The sequence below is a fragment of the Micromys minutus genome (assembly GCF_963924665.1).
Source record: "Micromys minutus genome assembly, chromosome: 13".
Classification (NCBI taxonomy): Eukaryota; Metazoa; Chordata; class Mammalia; order Rodentia; family Muridae; genus Micromys; species Micromys minutus.
The window spans coordinates 44,274,083-44,299,271 of NC_137982.1; the positions used below are offsets into that span (position 1 = coordinate 44,274,083).

General features: G+C 40.3%; 1 protein-coding gene across 1 annotated transcript; it reads left to right on the top strand.

The window, feature by feature from the left end:
- Positions 1 to 436: 436 nt before the first annotated feature.
- DCAF17 (DDB1 and CUL4 associated factor 17) lies at positions 437 to 25,137 on the top strand (the record flags this gene model as incomplete). The annotated part of the gene is made up of 14 exons (XM_080928255.1): positions 437 to 562; positions 930 to 1,033; positions 4,437 to 4,527; positions 7,719 to 7,855; positions 9,449 to 9,527; positions 10,810 to 10,899; positions 13,362 to 13,466; positions 13,774 to 13,879; positions 16,588 to 16,730; positions 19,294 to 19,403; positions 21,234 to 21,321; positions 22,011 to 22,094; positions 23,035 to 23,190; positions 24,289 to 25,137. The coding sequence occupies 14 exons, from the start codon at positions 437 to 439 to the stop codon at positions 24,427 to 24,429; spliced, it is 1,560 nt and encodes a 519-aa protein (XP_080784381.1). The 3' UTR covers positions 24,430 to 25,137.
- Between the last annotated feature and the right edge of the window lie 52 nt (positions 25,138 to 25,189).

The window sequence follows — 25,189 nt, forward strand, 5'->3', positions numbered from 1 at the left end:
CCGCGTGCAGCCCGGAAGGCTACCCGACCCACTGCGCAGCTCTACGGCGCATCCAATCAGGACTGGGAAAGGCGGGCTGGGGGCGGGGCGGAACACAGCCCGCCTCTCGCTTGGATTGACGGAAATTGTAGTTCCGAAGAAGGAAGCGGGGGTTGGAGAGGGAGGCCAAGGGAACTACATTTCCGGGAAACGGAGTGGCTACGGCGGGCTGCGAGGTGCAGCCGCACTCCCGAGAGCAGAAGGAAGGGCCAGGAAGGCGCCGTTGGTTCTGTTCCTTTGCGCCATACCTTTCTGGCGCTACCTCTTGGTCTCTCTCCCGAGTGCCCTGTGCCGGGCTCCCGCTTCAGCCTTCCCTTGAGACTCTCAGGTGGCGACTGCCACCCCTCGCAGAAGTGAGGGACGCGCCCTTCCAGGGCCCTGCGGACCCCGAGCCTCCATGGGCCGGACCCGGAAGGCCAATGTGTGCCGCCGGCTGAGTCGCCGGGCTCTGGGCTTCTATACACGCGATGCGGGCGTGGTGCAGAGGACGAACCTGGGCATCCTGCGGGCGCTGGTGTGCCAGGTGACGCCCGCCGTAGTCGGGGTGCCCGGGGTTCAACCTCCTGCCGGGCTGCAGTTTTTATACGCTCTCTGATTCCCCTTTGAGGGTCATACGTGGGGAGGGGCATTTGTGTCCTGCAATTAAGGTGTTAGAAAATAGGTACTCATAGGTCCCTCGCCTGGCTGTAGTTTTAAAAAGCTTTTTTTGCCTTCTTGCAAACCATCAATTCAAAACTTGGGCATCCAGTTAAACCAACACCGATGGGAGGGAGAAAAAAAGAAAAAGAAACAATGTCCTTAAAAACTGTAGATGTAAACTACCCACCTAAAATGGTTCCATAGCAGGGGACTGAGTTCTTTCCTAAACTGAAATTCTTTATATCTTTCAGGAGAGTACTAAATTTAAGAATGTTTGGACAACTCATTCCAAGTCACCTATAGCCTATGAGAGAGGAAGAATATATTTTGACAATTACCGGTGCTGTGTCAGCAGGTAAACTCTTGGTGATGATTTTTTTGCTATAATTCACCTGACCCGTAGTTTTTTATAGAACCACGTGGCTTCTTTAGTGCTTAGTGAAACCGGAAGATGAAAAAAAAAATGAGTCCATAATAAAACTAAGTGGAAATGCGTGTGAGTTTAAAAACTTGTTAAGTCTAAAGTTGATGGTTTCATCTTTGTAAGTACTCATTTCACACAAAATTATAGCACAGGCAAAAATAATACATTTCTCAGCACTTTTGGCTGTTTTATATCATATAAAAATCAGAGTCGAGAAAAACGGGTTGTGAAATAATTAAATGCTGCTTAGGAGACTGGTATTTTGTTTTAGAAGTACTTATCCCCCCCCCCCCCAGAGGAAAAAAAAATTCAAACAAAAGCAGAGTACTTAGATAAATAATATTTAACAGTCAGCCTCCAGCCATTCAAGGTCAGGCTGAAGAGAAGGCCATGGTGAATTGATGCTTCTACGCCTGTTACTTAGGTTAAGAAATCATGGAATTGCTTCTCTTTATCTTTCACTTTGCATCTGTAAGAACTATGGGCATTTTTCTGTGTGTCAACCTTCGGTAGTATTCCTCAGGAGCCAACCATCTTGTGTTGAGAGATAGGTTCTCCTTTCTCTGGACTGGAAAACTAGGACTCCAGTTGATGGCCTGGCCAGCAAGCCCTATGAATTTGCCTGTCTCCACCTCCACATGTCTGGGATTACAAGTAGCAAAAATCATGAGGGGTGGGAATCTAAACTCGGGTTCTCAAGCTTGCAGGCCACCAGCTGAAGCTAGCTCAGAAGTGATAAATAACATTTATATTCTTTTCTTGTTGGATCAGAAACTAGAAGTCAGAGAGACTAGTGATTTTTGAGGTTTGCCTTGGCATCTATTTTTTGGTTCCTTGGCAAATCGCCCAATCTACAATTTAGCCTTTAGTGCTGGTAAATCTACCCTCGTCCCTCCATTTGCCCTTGGATGTAACTTCCAGTGATTTACAGAGTGCGCACATACTGGAAATTCTCCGCCTGTGTTGCAGACAAAGTGGGTTTTATTGGAAACATCTAGGGGCTGTTTCATGACCCGCTTCTTTTCCCAGGCAGGCGTCAAGCCATCTCCATGGCGTTGTCCACAGGCATTGATGCAGTGACTCCCCTTGTAGTAAAAGCTGAGCAGATTGGGTGGAAGGAATACTCAGGCCAGGGAAGAAAGATAAAGCCAATCTGGACCTTATGAAGAGAAGTAGTTAGTGCCCTGTTATTCTACACTGTAGTTACACCCAAGGTAGAGCCTCCATGGGAGCCCCAACCTTCAACCATACTAATGTAGGACTCGGCTACAACAACACATGGCTGGGACTAGATGAAAATGATGTCACCCTTCCCGTTTTCCAGAGATTGCCTTTTGAGTCAGAGCAGCGGGGGAAGGATCCTGGAACTCAGTCTTAACGGTTTAGAGCTGTGGTACCATTTTGTTGAGCTAGAAGGAAGGAAGGGAACATGCCTGGTTCAAGCACCGTGGACTCCCACTGTCCTGACTGAATTCCAGGAGGATTTTCTGGAATAAATGCTTCCTATGCTTTTATGAAAACAATCAAATGCTTTACGTGGTGATCCTTTAGTCAGTTTACCAGTTTCCCTGAAGACAGTGTCAATGAGCTTCCGATTCTGTTGGTGGCAACGTAGACATTCTCTTATATGTTCATGATGCTCATCATTGCCTCGCAGTATTAACAGTGACTCTTTGGCACCATTTAATACCCAGTGCTTTGCCTTCCCAAGTCGGAGACAGTTGTTTTGATTTTAAAAAGTTCAGTCAGAGTAAATGCCATTGATTAATGTCTTAGTGATAAATGATACAGGTGTTCTTCACCATGCTGTTGAGGAGGGTTGCACTCACAGGTAGAATCGCAGGAGATTGCTTTCACTCCTGTGACATTCAGTTTGATTTAAACCTTTGAGTTACTGAGAGAATATCAGAGGTGAATAAAATGTCATCCTGGAAATTGTTTCTCTTCTCAGTAGTTGAACTTTAAAGTTCATCAGTTAAAAAGAAAAGAAGACATCTATGACTGCATCTCAGTAGTTGTCAGAGTAGAGATTAGCTGGGGGTGGGGTAGGGGGCTGTAGCCTCAGCCCAGGGAAGCTGAGGCAAGGAGGATTGCTAGGGGACAGCCTGGGCACCCATAGCAAGTAAGCAGCAAGGATACAGTTTTCATTTTTTAGGTAAAAGGGTGTAAGTGTAGTTCTGGGAATGGGGAGGGTGGGGCTGGCAGAAGACCTGAAATGTTTCCCAGGCTAGCTTGAAGTTGCTGGAAGATATGATGTTCAACGATGTAGAAATAGACACATATTTGATAGTTACGAAAGGAATCAAATAGACATAGTGTTTCTTTTTGTGTCTACAAATGCTCATTCAAAACGATATGTCTTAGAGTTACTACTAAGAAATACCATGATCAAATAAACTTGGGAAGGAAAGGGTTCATTTGGCTTATGCTTCCACATCACAGTTCATCCCTGAAAAAGTCAGGACGTGAACTCAAACATCACAGGAACCTGCAGGCAGGAGCTGATATAGAGGAATGCTGCTTACTGACTTGCTCCCGATGGCTTTTTCAGCCTGTTTCATATAAAACCCAGGACCACCAGCCTAGAGATGGTACCACTCACAATGGTACCCTCACAGTCACTAATTAAGAAAATGCCTGCAGGCTTTCCTACAGCACAATCTTGTAGACATTTTCTTATTTGAGGTTACTTCTGGTTACTCTAGTGTGTGTGAAGTTGACATAAAATTAGCCAACAAATAATGGGACTTTTTTTTAAAATCTATATATTATCCTTTTTAAGAGGAATAGAATAAACTCAATGAATTCAACAGACATTTACAGTAAGGATTTAATTAAGAATTCAGTATAATAGTATTTTGTAAAGAAATCTCCAGGTAACTTTATTTACATAAGGAAAATCTGAACAATGAACTGAAATGTGTGTTTGTTTTAAGTTATTTATTATTTTTATTAATTTTATTTATGTGTATGCATCTGTGTGCATATACATGTGTGAGTAAAGGTCCCTAGGCATTGGATACCCTGAATCTGGAATTACAGGGAATTGTGAGCTTCCTAACATGGGTGGTAGGAACCAAACCTCAATCCTCTAGAAGAATAGCAAGTGCTCTTAACTGCCAAACTATCTCTCTTGATTTTTTTTTAGCATTTTTAAGTGTGTATTATGAATTTGTGACTAGACAAAAAAACAGAACAGTTTAGGAAAACAATAGAAAGTTGGAATTTGGGGCTATAAACACGTAAAAGAAATATCTCAGGTCTGAGCAAAGACCACTTCAGTTTGAAAATAGTAATAATAATGATGATGTTTTTTTTTTCTTTTTTCCCCCAGTGTTGCATCAGAGCCAAGAAAACTTTATGAAATGCCAAAATGTTCCAAATCAGAAAAAATTGAGGATGCTTTATTATGGGAATGCCCAGTGGTGAGATTTCTTTCTAGAGCATTGGTTTTTAAGACTACCCCTCACCCAACTCACACACTTATATGTTTGTTTATTTCTTTATTGTTATATTTACTTCATTTTTAAAACAGAATTCTATAAATGAGCACTGTATTTACATAATTTCTGCCCCTACCCTCTTCCCATTTCAATTCCTTTTATGTTCCCCTATACACACTTTTTCTCAGTTGATGACCTCAGTTGATTATTGGACACACACACAAACACACCCGCACTTACGCACAGTATATAAATAGAACCTGCTGAGTCCAAGATTTACTGTTGCTCATATGCATGTGTTTAGGGCTGACTTTGGATTGGGTGGATAACCTGCCGGGAGGCTAGTCCCTGGCAAGGATTGATTTCCCCTCTCTGAGAAGCCATTAAATTAGCCTATAGCTCTTCATTTAGGGGTGGGGCTTTGTGAGGTTTTTCATCCATGTTGGGACGTCAGGTAGTGTTGTCACTGTGTAGTACTTGTTTAGGCAGCAGTATTATTGAGATTTCATGGGTATAAGTCCTGTCATATAGAAAACACAACTGTTTCATAAGCTGTTTTATAGCAGATGTGTTGGACATCTGGCTTTTGTATCCTTTCTCTCCTCTCTTCCACAATTTACTTTAAAGTATTTTAGCTTAAAAGAACTAGTCATTATTAGTGTATTATTTAAATGATAAAATTTAAAAATTATTGTGATTCCCAGATCTTTAGGAAAAAAACAAGAAGAGGATGTGTCTTTTCAGTATCACGACAAAATTGTTTTTAAAAACATCATTATTACAGGCTGGAAAGATAGCTCAGCAGGTAATGATGCTTACTGCCAAGTCTGAGGAGCTAGTTCAGTCACCAGGACACATTTTAGAGTTCTAAAAGTTGTCTGCTGAACTTCCTGTGTGTGTGTGTGCGCGTGTGAGCATGTGTAAAGACACACACACACAGATACATACACATGATATTTTTTAGTCAATATTTGGAATTCATTTATTTATTTCAAACAGGCTCATGTATGAGCCCAGGCTAGCTTTAAGATTTGATGTGTAGCTGAGCATGACCTTGAACCTTGAACTTCATCCACCCCTGACTGCTGGGACGGCAGGCATGCATTGCTATGTTCAATTTGTTATGAACAATCTTAAATTGGAGATAATTTGTAAATTTTGAAAAGATAAAACCTGATTAAAAGTTTTATGACACTATGAGGTAGTTTACAGTCATTCTTAGTGTTTGAGATCGTTCTACCCCTGTACTAAGACAAATTATGAGAACAGCTATTATGTGCTTTTTTGAAAGTAGATTAATCCCACCTATGACTGTAGTTAGGAAAATAATAGTATAAAAATTAAAACTACAGTAGCAAAAGTCACTAGGCCAGCATTGCCCTGGCATGCGCCCTTCAAGACACTGTTTTCTTAGGATGTTAGCATTCAGAGAGCAGAGAAGCTAGAAGTGATGATCAGGGGGAAAATGATGTGGGACATTGAAAGCTCCAAGGATGTGTGCAGGTCTCTTCCTCAGACTTTAACACTATTGCTTCTAATACTGTTAGCTGCACAATGCTTGTCAAACTATCGTACCAAACTCTTTTAATCACAGCCCTTTTTGGAGGGACAATTAATTCATCTTTTTAAAGTTTCCATAACACTGTTTCTAAGAAACCTTAAGAAGCACTGCAGCGAATTAATCATGTCTGTAAGTCTGGTTGGTCGCTTTTAAAGAGAAGAGAACTCCCAGTCTGTAACCAGCAGTACCGTCTAAGCCATAAGCAGCAGTGTTCTGAAGTTAATGTTAAATTTTTTTCTAGGATGTTGTTTTTCCATAAAGCTATAATTTTTTAACTATCACCCCCTATAATTACTCTTTTCATAGAAGCCTCCTTTTTAAAAATTAGAAAGTTAGAAGCCTTTTTCTTTTCCTCTTTAATTGAAAGCTGTAAATAATTGTGCCTTAAACCATTTAAAGCCTTTTAATCTATTTTCTTGAGGAGGGATTAGAGAGATGATAGGTTTCTTAATTGAGAAAGTTTGAATATACCAATTCAACCACCCAAAATATAGAGCAGTCCTGGAAAAATAAAGTTAACCTATTCTCATTCCATAAACACTTAGATGATTTTGTTCTTATTTGTGGTGACAACAACATTTTTTTATAAAGAACTCAGAGGAACGCTGTATTATTAATATATGAATGTAAAACTACTTTAAAATTAGTACCCTGTTTTGTTTCTGAAATAATGTATGAAGTGCCACTTTTGGTTTAAGAAAATAGTTCAAATCTATAATGTATACTTGTTTCAAATGTCTCTCTAACGGGCTAAGTAGGAATAGTAGATATTTGAAAACTTTAAGATCTACATGAAATGATACACACGTCACTGTAGTATAAAAGCATTCACGTCATTGCCTATGAGTTAAGCATAAGTAGCGAATACATTTAAAACTCCCAGCATCAGCAGGAACACAAGAGGACCAGTTCCCAGTCTGCACTGCACAGGGTCTGCCTGGGAAACAGCAGAAATAAATGGAACCAAGCCGACTAAAAGCAAATGGTTGCTTCCTTGGAATTTATGAGGGAAGACCGCTTTTGCAGAGCCAACAGCTGCTTCTTAACTGTTCATGGTTTACGTAAACAAATGCCAGTTGATTTCACCTCTCAAGTCAGAACTTCACTAACTGAAAGCGAGTCCATCCGCTGCTCTTCCCTTCTGCAGCAGAGCAGTACCAGTGGGCTGGCTCAGGGCTTAAAGGCACTTGCTTCCCGTGGATGCAAACCAGACAGCCTGAGTTTGAGCCCTAGAACCCGCAGAAAGGCAGGAGAGCCAAGCACTCAGGCAGAGGCAGGCAGCTCTCTGAGTGTGCGGCCAGCCTGCCTACAAACAAGTGGAGGGAGAAAGCTGAGCCCACCTAGTTGTCCTCTGACCTCCACACGTGCACTGGGGCTTGTGCACCCGTGTGTACACAGTGATAATGATGGTAAAATTTGAAAGCATTAAAACAAAAGGACCAGTTCAAATAACAGCCCAGCCTTGCCTTTCCCACCTTCTTGTGTGCAGTTGATATTTCTGTGCTTTCTTTGACAAGGTAACTAGCCATTTTCTTTGAACATAGAGTACTGCAGATTGCTCGTAGCTAAGCAGTCTGTGTTTACACTCTGGTTTTGTTTGTTCGTTTTTTAGGGAGAAGTACTTCCTGACCCTTCAGACTATAAATCCTCACTCATAGCACTGACTGCTCATAACTGGCTGCTTCGTATATCAGCAACTACAGGGGAGATCCTGGAGAAAATATACCTTGCTTCCTATTGCAAATTCAGGTAATGTGAGATTATTATTTAAAATTTTGTTGTAAAAATGTGAGACTCTCTCCAGTCCTGCCTCATGTCCCCAGTCCTCCCTGTATATTTTATGATTCCAGTTCCTGTATAATCTACTTCTTTTGTTCTCTACTTTGTTGTAGTTAAAGATAGAGGCTCATGACCTACATTATTTATCTTTGTATTCCAAATAAGTAATTAGCCACAAAGTAATTAGGGGTAAATGGCTGATGGGTTCCGCATTCCAGTACAATCCAAGAAATGCAACTGTAACCACTAGTTTATAAGTACATGGAGATTTTAGAATGGATGTGAGTATGCAATTTGTAGAAGTAGTATTTTTAATACTTTTTATGTCTCCCATGTTAATTTGGAAATGGGTGTAATGGCCCATGCCTTTAATCCCAGCACTCAGGAGACAGAGGCAGGTGGATCTCTATGAGTTCTAGACCAGCCTGGTCTACACAGTGCCAGGATACCCAGTGCTACACAGAAAAACCCTGTCTTGAAAAAACAAAATAAATGACTTGGAAATGGTTTGTGAGTATGTGTGATTTGCAGTGCAAGCATGTAAGCGGGGGTGTTTGTGTGTGTGCTTACTTGCTTGCTTTTTGAGACTGGCTCTCAAGCTGACTTTGAATTCTGCCTTCTCTTCTCAAGTCCTGGGATTGCAGGCATCCGTGTCACACCCAGGTTTGTCTGTGCTTGTGTGGAAGCCAGGTTTGTGCATGCCAGGCAAGCAGTCTCCCAACTGAACTGCACCCCCAATCCTGGTTCTTTCTAAGGTTTGAATGCTCTTAGGTTAAAAATGTTTTTATAGATGTATTCTTTTTGTTTGTTTGTGTTTGTTTGCTTATTCATTTATTGTGAGTGTTCTACCTGCACATGTGCGTACACACATTTGTCCGGGTGGCCATGCATGTCAGAATCAGATCCCTGGAACTGGAGTTATGGATGGTTGTGAGCTATCTTGTGGGTGCTGGTAACTGAGCCTCGATCCTTCACAACAGCAACAAGTGCTGTTAACCACTGAGCCATTTCAACATCTTCTGAAAACCAATTTTTAACTGGCATAACAGCAGATGCTCTTCAATCCCCAGCACTTAGAGGGCTGAGCCAGGAAGATGTGACTCTCGGTTTCCCTCGATAACAACTTCAAGGCCTAAGGCTGCATGAGGCTTTGTCTCAAAAAATTTTTTTTCATTAGAAGAGAATTATTTAAGACTTTAGAAGAATTAAAATTTAAGTAGAAATGTATCCATATAAGGATCTAGAGGAAATTATTAAGGTTATTTGTTTTACAATAGATTACTTTGCTCTTATAATTTAGGTTATTTAAAAAAAAAAACCTTAACTATACAATAGCACACCAAACATGGTGGCTCATGCCTGCCATCTCAGCACTGGAGATACTCAGCAATAGAATAGGAGGTTCAGCGTCAGCCTGGGCTGCCTAAAGAGTCACAGGCCAAGTTTCATCTCAGAAAGCAAACATGTAAAATAGCAATAGATGCATAAATCAAGTATAATGTTTCCATTTTGAGTATAATGGGACTGATCCAAACATTAAATTCCTCTTTGTTCCTTCCAAAGGTACCTGAGCTGGGACACTCCTCAGGAGGTCATCGCAGTGAAGTCGGCTCAGAGCAGAGGGTCTGCAGCAGCTCGGCAGGTCTGCAGCATTCTGACGCGTGTGTCCTTGGGATTTGCACACTTGTGAAAGCAAGTGCTGTTTAAACTGGAAGCAGGCTATTCATACGGACTTCTCTCTGTTTTATATTAGTTTTGGGGTACCGGGGATCGATCCTTGCGTGCCTACAGTGCTCTAGTGCTAAGCTACATTCCTCAGCTGTTCTCTTTAAAGAATCCTCCAGAACTGGTCAAATGTAGTGCTTTAAGTCTTACACTGAGGTACAGCTCAAGAAAGAGTTACTTTCTACTGTTGCTTTCTTTTCACACCCTGGCTGTGTCCTGCAGACCTGAAAGACTGTAACAGAGTAACACAATGTTTCATGAGAATTCTCAAAATATCTGGCCTAATGTGCCACCCGAAGAACACCAATCTAACTGTGCATGATTCTAGGTATTAAAGTTTTTATTTATCACCTGATAATGTTATTAAGTCTTATAAGCATTTTTGCATTGAATACTGTGTTCCCACAATCTCTAGCCAACAAGGAGTAGTTCTTGGTCAAGATACACAAATTACATCTGCCTCTAGGTTTGAGGAACATAGATCTTAGCTAAGTAAAAGTATGTGTCTTGTAAGGGTAGGTCTCTCGGGCTTTAAACATCAAACTCTGGTTTTGGATTTGTTTGTGTTTTATTTTCTGTGGTTTTTGATTGGTAGTCTTGGTAGTCAAACCTTATCTCTGTTCAAGCAGAATTCTGCTCTGCTAGCACTGACAGCTGTGCCATCTTAAATTCCAGATGCTCCCTGGAATTCTTGGATAGAGAAGTGAATAGGTTGTGTTGTATTTCATAATGGAAATAAATTGTTGGAATTTTGCTTTTCAAAATAAAGGATTACTTCAAGTTGTTAAGCCATTCAAGCATTTTCTGACATACTGTCTCTTCAGTACAGTCAGGCCAATGTAAGTCTTATCAGTGATGTGATCATAATAACACTGGGCTTTTGGTTAGATTCAGTATTATTAGAATTCTAGTTCACAATACAAATACCAATAAAGCCATATTTTAATGGTTAGAAATACTCATTCCCTTTGTACTGTTTATATACAGTGTGTGTCAGGAGCTGGAAGATGAGTGAACATTTTAAGTATGTTTCTTTTACTGGTAAAATAACTTCAGTCTAAATAGATGGAGATACTCAGTTCATGAAAAGGTTTGTATAATCAAATGCTAGGACAGATGGGTATTTTGAACTCATGAGGATAGTGTTTTCAGAAGTACTTTGCAGAGCTGTGCATAACTTTATTCTTCCCTTCTTCTAGGCATGCGCTCAGCCGCCTGTTTTGTTGTACCTTGCGGTGTTCCGGGTGCTGCCCTTTTCACTTGTAGGGATTCTAGAGATCAACAAAAAGGTAAGAAGGGACCTCTCCCCTCCCTGTCTCCCTCCCTTCCTCTCTTTTTAATGCAGAATTTCACTATTAAGCCCTGGATAACCTGGAACTCACCGTGTAAACCAGGCTAGCTGTGGGCTCAGAGGTCCACCAGTTTCTGCTTCCCACGGGTTGGAATGAAAGGTGCCATTTCTGCAGTTACTTAATTGCAACATTTTATTGACAATTAGGAGTAATAATTAGATGTTTTGGTTGGAAATGTTGTCCTGTTCCCAACCAAATGTATACTGATGTGTCTTACTTCATGTCAAAATGCGAGCCTCTGACTGAGGACGGAGCAGAGCCATCTCTTCCTGAATGTTTTTCTGCCTCTCAGGTGGTTAGTGTTGGAAAACCTGTGGTCATTAACAAACTGCTATTTTATAAAATTATGAGATGCCTAAGGAATTTTTTTTCAAAGGAAATATTTCAGCTTGTTAAAATGATTATGAAGCTTCAACAAAATGTCCCATTTTAATTACAGGGACAGCTCTCAAACCTGCTCTGTAGTATATAAACAAGACCTGCAATGGGATACATAACCTCTCTAACTCATACAGTTTGGGTTTCTGTTATGTTCACATTCATCTTAATTTGTGGAGTTCATAGGAGGGAAAGAGGGCCAAATTTCAACTAAGTAAAAGAGCCAATAGTCTTTCTTTTAAAAACTTTTTACTTTGTAGAAAGTTATCTCAGGAGTTTTTCTACTAGTCTTTAAACATTTAAAATATTAAAGAAGACAAGATCTTGAGAATCTACTAATATTCCCTAGCAAACAAGACAAATCTATTTAAACATTTTCTATTCTGAAGCTTATACTAAATTTTACAAATTAAAGAATAATATTAGTTATCACTTATTGTTTGTTTTATACAAAGCACTTTTAAGTATTTTAAGACACTTTGACAGTGTATTCTATTAGAAGTTGAACAGCTACTTACTAATTCTAAAATGTTTGAATTACCCAAGTACTTCTTTTCAAACTGTGGCCCAGGAGTAGGGAGTTAAAAAGCAAGGAGCTATACAGCTCAAAGCAAACCATAATTATCTTTCTATGAAAATGACAGAGTCCAACTTGTAGCTTCATTGTTTTCTTTATGCTCATGGATTAAGGAATTATACTGTATTGATTCTTCAGCAGGAACAAACACAAGAAGACTGGCAAAGTCAACGTTGTTCCTGTTTATCCTTGTGTGTCCAGCATAATCGGTCAAGGGACTTGGCTCTGATTATTGTGATGCGAGATTAAAGCATGTCCTTCACTTAGTAAACACTGGAGTACACAGGGGTGAGGCCCTTGAGCAGTTGTGTACTTAACCCTATTTATTACCATAGTGTTATAGAAACCAGAGTGGATTTTACATCCTCCATACTTCTTGCAGTACTATGAAAAAAGGCATGCCTGCCTTGCTTTTTGTTTAATATTAACATAGGCACAGCGCTGTGTTACTTCTCAGAGCTGTGTAGAAAGATCATCGTAAGATTAAAAGGCAGAACATTTAAGGAACAATAAGCCAAAGCCTTACTCTAGATAAATGTCTGAAGGAATTTGGTCCTTATGGTGTTGGTTTTTTATACAGTTGAGAAACCAGACCTTGTTTGAAACTAAAGAACATAATGGTGATGAAGAAGGTCTGGAGTTGGGAACTGGAGAGATGAGTTGGTATGTAAGAGTGACTACTTGCTGTGTAGTCGTGGGGACATGAGTTTAGATTCCCAGTCTCCACATAAAGTCCAGGCACCTGTAACCCTAGCACTGGACAGGAGAGCTTACCCCAGGGCTTGCTGGGCAGCTAGTCTAGCTGCAAAAGTGGAGAACTCCTAATTCAGAAAGAGAAAGACCCTGTCTCAAGGAATAAAGGACACCTAGTGTCTTCCTCTTGTACTTCACACATAGGCATGGGCTCACCCACTTACCTACCTGCACACACACGTGCAATATACACATCGTGCACACGTACACATGCACACAAATCTGCTGTTGGTTGTTTCTTTTATAATTGCCTTCCAAGATCCAGTCTTTTTGCCTCTAAGCACTATAAATATGTCTTTATGAAGAACGTTCTAGTGTGTAAATAATGAGTCTCTATTGGATATACCTGATAAGCACTCATTTTAGATTACATGGCCTCTCTGTATGCCACTGTTCTGTGAAAAGCAGAATCTAATTACTGTGTATTGACAAAGCTGTACAGCGCACGTCTGCTGACACCTCACTTTGAGCCCTGTGCATAGTGCTTCCATCAACGTTCCAGCCTGAGGATCCTGTGGCTTACTGCTTGCCTCTGATAACACTCTAGCCTCAAGCTGCTAAATTTTAGTTAAGTCTTAATGTGAGGCAGCACATGACCTGGATTTAAAGCAGGAAATAGAGACATTTTGAAGATTGGAGGATTATCCTTCTGCCTGGTCCTTTCTTAGATGATATCTGCCTTTCCTCTTAGGTTTTTGAGAATGTCACAGATGCTACCTTGTCACATGGAATCCTGATTGTAATGTACAGCTCAGGACTGGTCAGGCTTTACAGCTTCCAAGCCATCATTGAACAGGTAGAGGAAAGCAATGGGACATAGTGCACTTGGTGTGAGGCTTGGGCTCAGAAGTTTTTGTCGTTGTGTGCTTTGTGGGTTTTGTTACTGTTTTTAACAAGTCGGGTACTCATATAGTTTTCAATTATACAAGTTATAGTAACAGAAAAAGATGCAGTAGCCTTTGCAAGAGGGGTGGGGAGGATAAACAGAAGGTCCTTGAATAAAGACATTTTCTCTGTCGTGTACATGTACATTTATTTTTTTCTTTCCAGACAGCAAATAAATAGGCTCTAAAGCCACCATTTTTGTTTTGTTTTGTTTTTAGTTCATGCAACAGAAACTTGACTTAGGGTGTGCATGCAGTCAGGGCGGGACTACTGGAACTGTAGGAGAGGCTCCTTTTGGCATTCCTTGTAATGTTAAAATCACAGGTATGGCTGCTATCCGGGATCTTGTCTCCTTAAGAAAGTAAGTGCTCATATAAATAGTTTTGCATTGTAAGTGTCCACCTTTTTCTCTGTGACTATACACCGACTCATTTTACTTACATACAGGATCTATATACATATACATACATTATACCTTACTATTGAATAAAGGTCAGCAAAATTCTGCCCATTCATTGACATGAAGGCCTGAAGATGCTGAGCCATTCTGGTCCTTGATTTCATTGTCTGGAAAATGATGAGTTACAGTGATTCGTGCTTTCTTAGCTTCCTTATAGCTTAGGGTTTCTTAATGTTGTTAAATCTGCTCATTTCTAAGAATAGTGTTTTCAAAGGAAATATTAATGCTATGTTACTTAAAGGTACGCAGATCCTAGACCTCAGAAGAATAAAAAAGAAAGTTATGCATGACTCTGCAAAAATAGAAAAACCTTTCTGTATATAACAAACTCACTGAGGCAGATGTGTTAGCTGCTCATCCGTAAAATGCCAGCACCTGGGAGGTGGAGGCAGGAGGAGCTGAGTTGAAAGTCATCCTTGTCTACATAGTGAGTTTGAGACCAGCCTGAGCTACATCAGATGAGAGAGAGAGAGAGAGAGAGAGAGAGAGAGAGAGAGAGAGAGAGAGAGAGAGAGAGAGAGAGAGAGAGAAATTACCCGAACTTATAATTCAGCAAGTTAGTAAAAAGCTGGCAATTGAAGTCTAGCCTGAGCTACATGAGATTTTTCCCACAAGAGAAAAGGCAAAAATACTAATCTGGTCTATGAAATTATTTTCTGCAATAGAATAATATAATTGAGTGATTTGAGAGGTCATCTGCCTAAGGAACTTCGAAAGCTATCTAAGATCTTTCAGTGTCTGTTGTCTGTTGAGCTCTGTGGAGATGGCTGTCCTCAATCTGTATCTTCTCAGGCATCCAATGACAATTTGATGATTGCAGTCTGGTTCAAAGAGCCACTTAGATATATGCCGTTATCCTAGTATTTTTGTCTCTAGTCTTAATTCATTAAGAGTTACTTCTTATGATACTGAGAACATTTTTATCTATTTCTAACCAATAAACACTTATGGTTTTTTTTTTTTTTAGGTGAAACTCCAAAAGTTTTTCTAATTGAGCCAAAATAAAACAGGATTTTTTTTTCTATCATCATTTACCATTGTATAGTCAACAAATAGGTTAAGACAAAGAAGTGAAAGATGCAAGAAAGGAAAAGAATGTTTAGTAGCAAATGGCAATTCTATAAACTATGAAGAGTGCCCAATGTAACCAGTTAAGCAATCCATGAAATCCAAAATAAATGCTTTAAAACTGATTCATTTCTAAGTGAATTAGGCAGTTATATGAAAAACTTGCAGTACTTCCTAACCTCAGAAATATCTCCTGTATTCAGTATAAACATGCTCACAAAGCTCTTTTCAGAATTTTGACTGCTATAAGTCACTGTGTGCATGTCTGGAGGTAGCTGAGGCTAGAATAGGGTGCTGGATCCCTGGAACTAAATGCTGGGAACTCAATATGAGTTTATTATCATATGGTGTTTGAATTTCTTTCATAATTTACTGACAAATGCCCTTTGATATATTAGAATATTTTTCCTATTACTTGAAAAAAACATGTTTATTAAAGATGTTTTCATATTCTTAAAAGCTTTTAAAGTACTTAAATCTATTTGATATATCTATATCTCCACCTGTTCCTTCTGTCTCCTCACAATTGTTAGGGAGCTACTTTTCATGATTCATTTTCTCAGAAGTGAGAAGAGCCCTAATACAGCACACATCTCCACTTCCCATGTAATTCTTGCATATACAGTCTTTTCCGAGAGGAATACCTTTAAGACAGTGGCTTTATAAACCAAAGGTACTTAAGGTGGAAACACAAATCAAGAGCCTGCCTATCTACAGCCACAGATAAAAGACATTGAGACCTCACTGCAGTGCCTCCTCACAGGGCTAGAGAAAATCTATTACGCTATAATTAAGATTGAGATCAAAGAGGAAGAGAAGAAAGCACCAACAACAGTCCCTTTGATGTCCATCCCCGAGAGACTGATTGGATATGTCTATAAAAATCAATTTGTTTGATGATAATAGTTGTGGAGTGTATTTTACTAAGGTCCTCTTTGTGCCAGAACCCATCCTGATTGGTTGTCATTCAGACCAATGTTGCTTCTATACAAGAACTGTAACACGGAACAGCTTTTGTAAAATTTGCTCTTAGCCTATGATATGAAAGGTCTTCTGCCTTTCAAAGATTTATTAGACCTGATTACCTGCTACAGTTGTTCAGGGAATTGACATTGTAGCTGACCCAGAGTCTTGTATGTAGATCTTGGTGATGGCTACAGTTTTTATTATGTATTTACCTCCCTAACCCCCCTCGATGAGTACTTTCAGCCTCCTTTTCTAAAATTATCATTTTTTTGTCTGCTCACATGGAGGCGACACATTCCCACCAAAATACATGCCTAGAGATTTAGCTTACAGCCTCACTTTGTTTTCTGCTGGCTTTCTGTTCTCTTAACAGCAAATCTCATTTCTGACTGCATTTTATTCTCAAACATAGTAATTTTTTGTTAATAGAACTTTGTAAATTATGTATATGTACCAAGAGAGGTTGAACCTAGTTAATGAATGGTGCAAATCCACCTAAGATGAGAAGCTAATAAATTTCTCTTGCTCACCCCTATAGACTCACCGCCTCCACTCTTTGAAGTTTCATCCCTGGAGAATGCATTTCAGATTGGAGGCCATCCTTGGCACTACATCATTACGCCTAATAAGAAGAAACAGAAGGGAGTTTTCCATATTTGTGCCCTAAAAGATAATTCCTTGGTAATTCATGAGTACTCAACTTTTCAGCAGTAAATTTATATTATAAATTCTTATTCTCTACTCTTCTAGTAGCTTACCTTTTCATGAATTTGGGAACCTATTGTTTACTTATTTATTTAGCCAGGTTCTCTATGTAGTGGTGGCTGGCCTGGAACTCAGAGATCCACCTGCCTTGCTACCCCAGGGCTGGGATAAAGTCACGTGCCACCACACCCAGTGTTTGTGAACAAGTTACAATATGGAGAATATAGGAAATAGTGTTTGTCACCCAGAATCTTAGAACAGCAACTGTTTGATAGGTCTTAGAACACCAAGGATTCTTGATCATTCTCTGCCTCACAGCCCCAGCTCTGTGCTAGACACTGTGAAGCCCAGGCTCACCTCAGTCCTTAGGCAAAACTGGCCTTGAATCCCTGATGCTTCCATCTTTGCCTCCCAAGTGCTGTGACTACAGCTGTGTGTCGCCATACACAGTGAAGGGTTTCGTTGCTAACAGTTTTGCTGCAGGATTCCCATGGAAAACATCTCTCAGATGCAACCGTGGGAACTGTGGCTAGAATAGGCTTAGGCTGCCTCTGAAATTGCTGGAATGTGTTGTTGATTTTGAAGAGAGCAGAACCAGATGGAGCTCAGTGCTGGCGCTGAGATGGTACGTCGTCAGGCTCCTCAAGTCGCTTCTGGCGCCACAGGAAGAAATGGTTCATGGCAAAACAGCTAAAGTACTACTCATTAAATTCATCTTAATTTTCCTCTGACATGTGAAATTTTCATTGATGTTTCTGTTTACTTATTTGTTGAGATCTAGCATGGCCAGATATACATTTTCTTCTTTGTGTCTGTCCTCCAAACAAAGATTCTTACCCCGTCCTGACCCATGCTGTGGCTCTCACCTTGGCTTGTATTGTAGTTTATTCTGGAATCTCTTGTTCTGTCAGATAAAAGCACTTTGTATGAAGTAGATTTAGTTTATCTCTCACCATGCTCTCCAAGGCCCTTGCACAGTCAGTCACTATGGGCTTCACTTGGTTAAGGTCACCATGTTCTTAGGTCCTGTTATCTTCTCCTACGATGTCATAGGCCACGGTGTCTATTGTCTTCTAGTTTACTTTTGTAAGATAACTTCTCTCGAGGGCTGGAGAGTTGGCTCAGCGGCTAAGAGCACTGACTGCTCTTTCAGAGATCCTGAGTTCAAATCCCAGCAACCACATGGTGGCTCACAACCATCTGTAATGGGATCTGATGTCCTCTTCGGGTGTGTCTGAAGACAGCGACAGTGTACTCACACATAAAATAAATATATCTTTAAAAAAAAAAAAAATAAAAGAAAACTTTTCTATTTTCTTACTTCTTGGTCACATATCACAGTTCCTACTGTCCCGCTTCCTCCTTCTTTTATAACATTTTACAGAAGATTTTCTAGGGCCAGGTTCTGCCATTGCAGCCCTGGTTTGACTGCTCACCTCTTAACCACGGCTTTTTTTCAGCCACCACTGCTTCTTACTCTGATCCCTCCTCATTGTTCATCCAGTCGAACCTGTGCACTGTATGGCCTATGAACATTTAGCATATGTTCTTCTTATATAAGAACTGATTCTATGTGTTCTCTCATAAATAGTAAGTGGTCTTTAATCATAGGTATCACATACTCTCTAATAACAATTACACCATTTGCTCAGGCCAATATTTCATCACATTTACAAATTATTGCCAAAGCTGGTACTAGTTCCTGGTGCTGCTGTGTAGAAGGTAAACCCTATGAGTGCATAGGAACACATATTGTACGGTGTTTTTTTCTTTCTTTCCCCACTCCCTTTCTTGAGACAGGACCTCACTGGGTAGCCCTGGCCAGGCTTGCCTTGAACTCACAGAACTCTGCCTGCTTCTGCCTCCCAAGTGATAGGATTGGGGGCCGGGGTGTGTGGCACCACCACACTTGGCTCTTTCCTTTAATATGTCTTAAATGCTAATTAGTTATTAGACTCTTTTCTCAGATATGAGAGTTTAATATTTGACTCAGTCAAGGAGAATATGTGACCTGTGTCAGAGACTCTTGGTTTGGTTACGTGCTTATGTGAGTGTTACCTCCTCTTCTGATTGACAGGTGGCTGTGGAAAGGGTTGGGAGGAGGAAGTTGTAGGGAACTGCGTGAGTGTAATAATGGAAAGACGATGGACTTTGGAGTCAGATCTGCTGTGTAATAGGTTCCTGACACTGGGCTAGTATTTGCTCTGTTTGTGTGTCTGTGGCTAAGATGCTATGAAGCGGGGTTGATATTTGCTTTGGGTGTTATTAAAATCAAACACAGCAGTGACGCTAGAGCATCCCCATAGACCCCAACACAAAGAGCATGCGTGAGATACGGTAGCTTAGAGGTGTCATAACAGTAAAGTACGCTGCTTGGCACAGAGCAGATGTATGCCATCTCTGACTGTAAATGCTTCTTTGCCCTTATACCTGTCTTGCTTCAGCTGCTTAGATTTTCTTTCCTGTACCAAAGGGGTTATATTTGGAAAATTATTTACCTTTCTAATCTCCATCCCAAATATTTTTTTTCCAACTTCAGGCAAAAAATGGAATCCAAGAAATGGAGTGTTGTTCACTAGAATCTGACTGGATCTATTTCCATCCCGATGCTTCTGGAAGAATAATACATGTTGGCCCAAGTCAAGTCAAGTGAGCAGGTTTTTACCACTTCAAGGTTAAAAGCAGCTTTTGTGGGGTTCATTGGCATTGTTGTTTTCCATTGAAAACTCAGTTGTGTGGAGAATTTCCTGAGACACTGTTGTTTACAAAATCTGGTTTTATTCTTTAGCTTTACCATTACCGTTTGTAAATTTAAGTTCCCTGACAGATGATATATAAATGTCTGAGAGGGAATCATTGACTATTATTTCCTCATTGAGTTTTGTTTGTTTTGTTCTTAGGGCTTTGCTGTGTAGTTCATGCTGGCTGCAAGTGTTGTGTAACCCAGGCTGGCCTTGAACAGACAGTCTTTCTGCTTCTGTGCCCTGATGGTGCCACACTGGGTCTGAATTTTCTTAGGGTTGATGAAAAAGAAGGTAGCCGAGCCGAGTGGCACATGCTTGAAATCTCAGCTGCCCAAAAGGCCAAGGCAGGAAAATTACAAGTTCAAGGCCAGCCTGGGCAACTTTGTGAGACCTTGTTTCTAAATATAAAAGAGCTGGAGATGTAGTTCGGCAGCACAGTACTTGCCTAGAGTGTGTGAGGTCCCAGGTTCAGTCTCTGGTACCCTCCAGACAAAGATGATGATTTGTGTTTGTTCTGACTAACAGTCTTAGTGTTTGTTTACTCTTGGCTTTCTGTTGACCTTCTGCTTTAAAATGGTCTTCATTTGGCTTCCCTGACATCAACAGAGTCTCAAATTTTTATCTTTTACCCACACTCCTACTAACTGCAGCTTGTGCTCAGGTCTTCTGTCCTCACACAGTTTTCTGTATGTTTGATTCCAGTTAGTCCATGATTCAGAACTGGAATATTCTACCTCTCACCGGTTTATGTACTAGTCCAGTAAGGACTTCTCATCTGTCTCGTGCCAGAAGTTTGAAGTCTCTTTTCTTTTTGAGTCAGGATCTCTATGTGGTCCTGGCTGTCCTGGAATTTGCTTTGTAGACCAGGATAGTCTCAGACTCACAGAGATCTACCTCCTGAGTGCTGAGATAAAAGGCATGTGCCATCCATCCTGGCTTTTTCCCCAGGTTTTAAAAGATAAGAACCTTTTTTATATCGCCACTAATTGAGATAACTCATCTGTGGGTTTGGAACATTAGCTGGCTACTTTATCATTGGCAACTATGACGTATCCAGTTGTCCCTGCCTCAGTGGCTTCTTCTTGCTATTCTCTTTGCCTATGGGACTTGGAGCTTTGAGAACATTGTACTTTTGAAGTATTTTAATGATATGAACAGATTTCTGTGGGTGGAAAGCAAATTATTTTATTTTCTCTTTATTAATAAGCTTGACCCATGAGATCATTTATATTCTGCAATACCAAATCTTAAAATATAATCCTTTAAAAAATGGTATTGTTGGTGGTAGGTTTTGCTCCCTTGTGAAAGTCCAACATTCCAATTAATTGCTGTCTCGTCTCTCACTGTTAACTCAGTGCTATTCTTAGCTATGTGTTCTGCAGAAACAACAGTGCAACTCTCTACTCTAATGTGAGCGGTGCGACACGCAGGCCCTGCTGCACGGAGGGAGAGGTGAGGTTGCACTGTAGTGTCATTAACTGGCTGAAAACTTGTTTGGCACTGAGCCAGCTGTTGCTTTACCTGTGTAAGCACCACACCTCATAGCTGCGCTTTCCTGTTTCACAGATAGGAGTGAGAAGAAGGTTATGGATTTTAATGGTGAGATTAATGTTACAAGTCAGTGGAGAAGTGAGTTGCTGCAGATTCCCTTTGTTGAGCTTCATCTGAGGTTAGCTTTGGCAGATTTGGTGGTGTTTTGCAATCTTGAGTTCTTAGAATTCTTTTTCTTTTCCAGAGTCTTGAAGCTAAGTGAAGTAGAAAATAATAGTTCTCAGCATCAGATCTCTGAAGATTTTGTCATTTGGGCCAATAGAGAAGACAGAGTAAGTCAGAAATACCTTATATCCTTTCTATAGAACCATCTATGTAACTTGTAATATGCATGTTTGCCCGCTAACTGCAAACATAACTCTTCAGAGTCTGTTCACTTCTGTGCATGAGGAGCTGGTCTTTACTCCCACTTATGTGTGGGATTTGAAGAGAGTTGATTATACTGAATTTATCTCACCTATTTTTTCTCTTCAAATTTTTTAGTAATGATTTGTCAGTCTTTTGGTTCTAAATAGTTGTGCAAAGTTAAGGTAGGGTATAAATGTTTTAAAACCAGATACCATACCTGAACTAAGTACTAAAGGTACTTAGCCTTTAGTGTATAATCTGAGGCCCTTGAAGAGGGAAGTTTCTAAATGCAGATCCACCTTTGGTTTCTGTACTATATAAGGCAAAAGTCAGAGGATGGATGAAGATTAAATCTGTAATGTTTAATTAATTAGCTTTTGCCTATTCTAGCATTTGTCCATTTAAAGCTTTTATTTAAAATAAATTATTGTTCACTGAGTGAAGTGTTGAAAATTAGATTTAAATTAAATTTGGAATTTTCTCAGTCTGCTAGAGGAATGTGTGTGTTGGGAAGGGCCAGCTGGTTTAACTGAATTCCGAGGATGTTGTCTTTGAATGCATGCAGTGGAGCATGTCCTGATTTTCCTTCTCTCTCCCCTCCCTACCCCATCAGAAGGAAAACTTAATCACGGTTACAGCTTCTGGACGTGTGGTGAAAAGAAATGTCAGCCTTCTGGACGATGACCCAGAACAAGAGGTATTCCTTAGTCAAAGATTATCCTGCAGTCCACTTCCATTCAGTTAATGCTTCCCAGCCCCGGGACAGACGTGGAGTCAGTAGCCCCTTCCATTGTCTTACTGCAGCCTTTCTCAGGGTTTTATTTGTAGTAAAGTTTATGGGGCCAAAATAGCTTGAAAACATGACTAGCTTATTGTTTTTGTAAGGTATCCATTTGGTTTGGTTTGGTTTGGTTTGGTTTGGTTTGGTTTTTTTCTAAGCAGGGTTTCTCTACAGAGTCCTGGCTGTCCTGGAACTCAGTTTGTAGACCAGACTGGCCTTGAACTCACAAAGATCCATCTGCCTCTGTGTTCCAAGTGCATTTGAGAGCATGTGCAAGCACACACATGCATATACACACATAGTATTTTTTAAAGACAAATTGTTTCTTAGAAGCAGATTCTTCAGAGTGAATAATAAATATAGTTGAGCGGTAGAGTGCCTACACAGCACACAAGAGCTCCAGGTTCCAGTCCTATAGAAGCAAAAGGAAAACAGAACAAAGCTAAGCAAAAAACTGCCAACTGTAAGGTGAGGTTGTGCTGGTAATGCTTTGGGGCTGGAGAAGTGGTTTGCCAGTTCAAAGCATTGTTGTTTGAGTTTGAGAACCAGAGTTTGAGTCCTAGCACCCATGTAATGACAAACTGGCCGTGTAGGCAAAGGCCTGTAATTCCAGCCCCAAGGAACCCAGTGTTCTTTCTGGTTGTTTGCCAAGTCTATAGGATACTGCTTAATGTGAAAATCTGCAGAACGACCCATGTTTTATGTGTATACACAGAAATACATTTCTGCTGATTCCCTCACTTATTTTTCTTCCTTCTGTCATGTTTTCATAAGTAATAGAATAATTAAATTTAGAATGTGGAAATAGTTCTTGCTTATTAACTAGAATTGACCCTACTTTCATCTGTCCCCCAAGACTTTCAAAGTCGTGGACTATGAAGATGAGTTGGACTTGCTCTCCGTAGTAGCTGTCACTCAAATCGATGCTGAAGGAAAAGCTCACCTGGATTTCCACTGTAATGAGTATGGAACCTTACTCAAGAGCATCCCACTCGTGGAGTCATGGGATGTGGTATGTATAGCCAATGGGACACTAAGCTGTAAGGGTTTCCTTTACAGGTGCCATTTATTAGAGCATGTCCGTATCAGTTCAGATTCACCTGTGCCATGACCACACGAGGGAAGTTCTTGTCCAACATGCAAGACAAAATGAGCACTTCTAAGCCTTCTTCCTCTTAGCATTAAGAATACCACCTTAGAGAAAACACAAAGAAAATGCTGTGATTCTTAGACGTGTTATTTCCTTACCATAGTCTTTTATTTTCCTCCCAATTATGAATTTGGTAACATTTTTAAAAATGAAATGATCTCCCATAGTTAGTTAAGGAGCAAGCAATATTTAAGCAAGTTGGGTTCCAGCACTTAGAAAGATTTGTTCTTCCAAATATTATAAAATATAAATGACTGGGATATAGCTCAGGGGGTAGAATATCATCAGCCCATCAAACCGTAGGTTCAGTTCCCAGCACCACCTAAAATGAGTTGGTGGTGGCAGTGAATAAGTTTCAGGAGGACTGGGGAGATGGTTCAGTTGCTGTGCAAATGGGGGAACTTTGGGTTTGGATTCCCAGCACCCACCACGGAAATGCTGGCAGGTGCGGAGGTGAAGACAAGATCTCAGAGGCAAGATGACTAGACCAGCCAAATCCCTGAGCTCTGGGTCCAAGGCATAAAGTGGAGAGAAACTGAGGAAGACATTTGACATCACCCTCTGACCTACACACAGCACACATGCACACACACACATGTCTCTACACACATGTGTGCATGCATACATGCAAAAGTAAAACAAGGATGCCTGGGTCATTTCCTATCAGTAAGGAACCTGAGAGATGTGAATGCTTATACATACATGATCATGAGTCAGACAGACATGCTGTTCTGACAACGAACTGCACATCCAAGCTCCTAAGCCCAGAGCTCTCTCCATTCTCTGCATTTTCTGTGTTTTTCTGTTAGTCATCTACATGCACATAAATAATGAAAAATCCATTTCTGGCAGGTCTTCCACATCTGTGTACATATGTGGTAGGTACTGTAGTATTTTGGTGATATACAATGAATGTGATTGTGTAAAAAGCAGATCCTGTGTGACTGTGTTTTGTTACAGACATATAGCCATGAAGTCTACTTTGACAGAGATTTGGTGCTTCACATCGAACAGAAACCCAACAGGGTCTTCAGCTGTTATGTTTACCAGATGGTCTGTGACCCCGGAGAAGAAGAGGAAACTGTCAACAGAAGTGGTTAAGACAGTGAAATCATTGTACTTGAGACATTGGTAAAACCTCATTCAGCTCTGTCTAGTCCTCATTATCTGCATGGAACGTTCTGCAGTATTTCCCAGACCAGTCTCGTGCTAGCTTCAAAGGACTAGGTTAACCTCTCATCGTTTACGGTAGTAAGGACTCTGTCTTATGGAAATGTTCTCTAGGATGCTGTCCCAAGAGACCCAGCATTTTGAAACTTTTGGTGCTAATGTGAATATAAAATGCTAGGGAACAGAGGACAGTTAAATCTAGGTGTCAAAGAGACATCACTGATGCAGGGATAACTAAAGTAATTCTTAAAGACTACTATAAAGTTTTAATGAGTAAGGCTAGGAGAGAGAAACAAAAATTAAAATATTAACTATAGAAGCCAGGTATGGTGGCACACACCTGTAATCTCAGTGCATGGCAGGTAGAGCGGAAAGATCAGGAGTTCAAGGCCAGTGTTAGCTGTACAGCAAATTTAAGGCCAGATTGGTCTCCATGAGACCTAGTCTAAAGATGTCAAAAAAAAAACAAAAAAAATGAAGAAATCCTATATACTCTATACCAAACTTTGCTTAGGGATTAGAAGTATGATTTTTAATGTAAAAGCATACTTTTGAGCCAAAAATCACCACAACAAAACCAAACCTCCTCCCCCCAAAAATATCAGTTCTAGTTTAAATTTTTATTTTTTATGTGGTCCTATTCTCATGGCTTTCTGTTCTCATTGACTGTCATCAGTTTGTGTGTGTACAA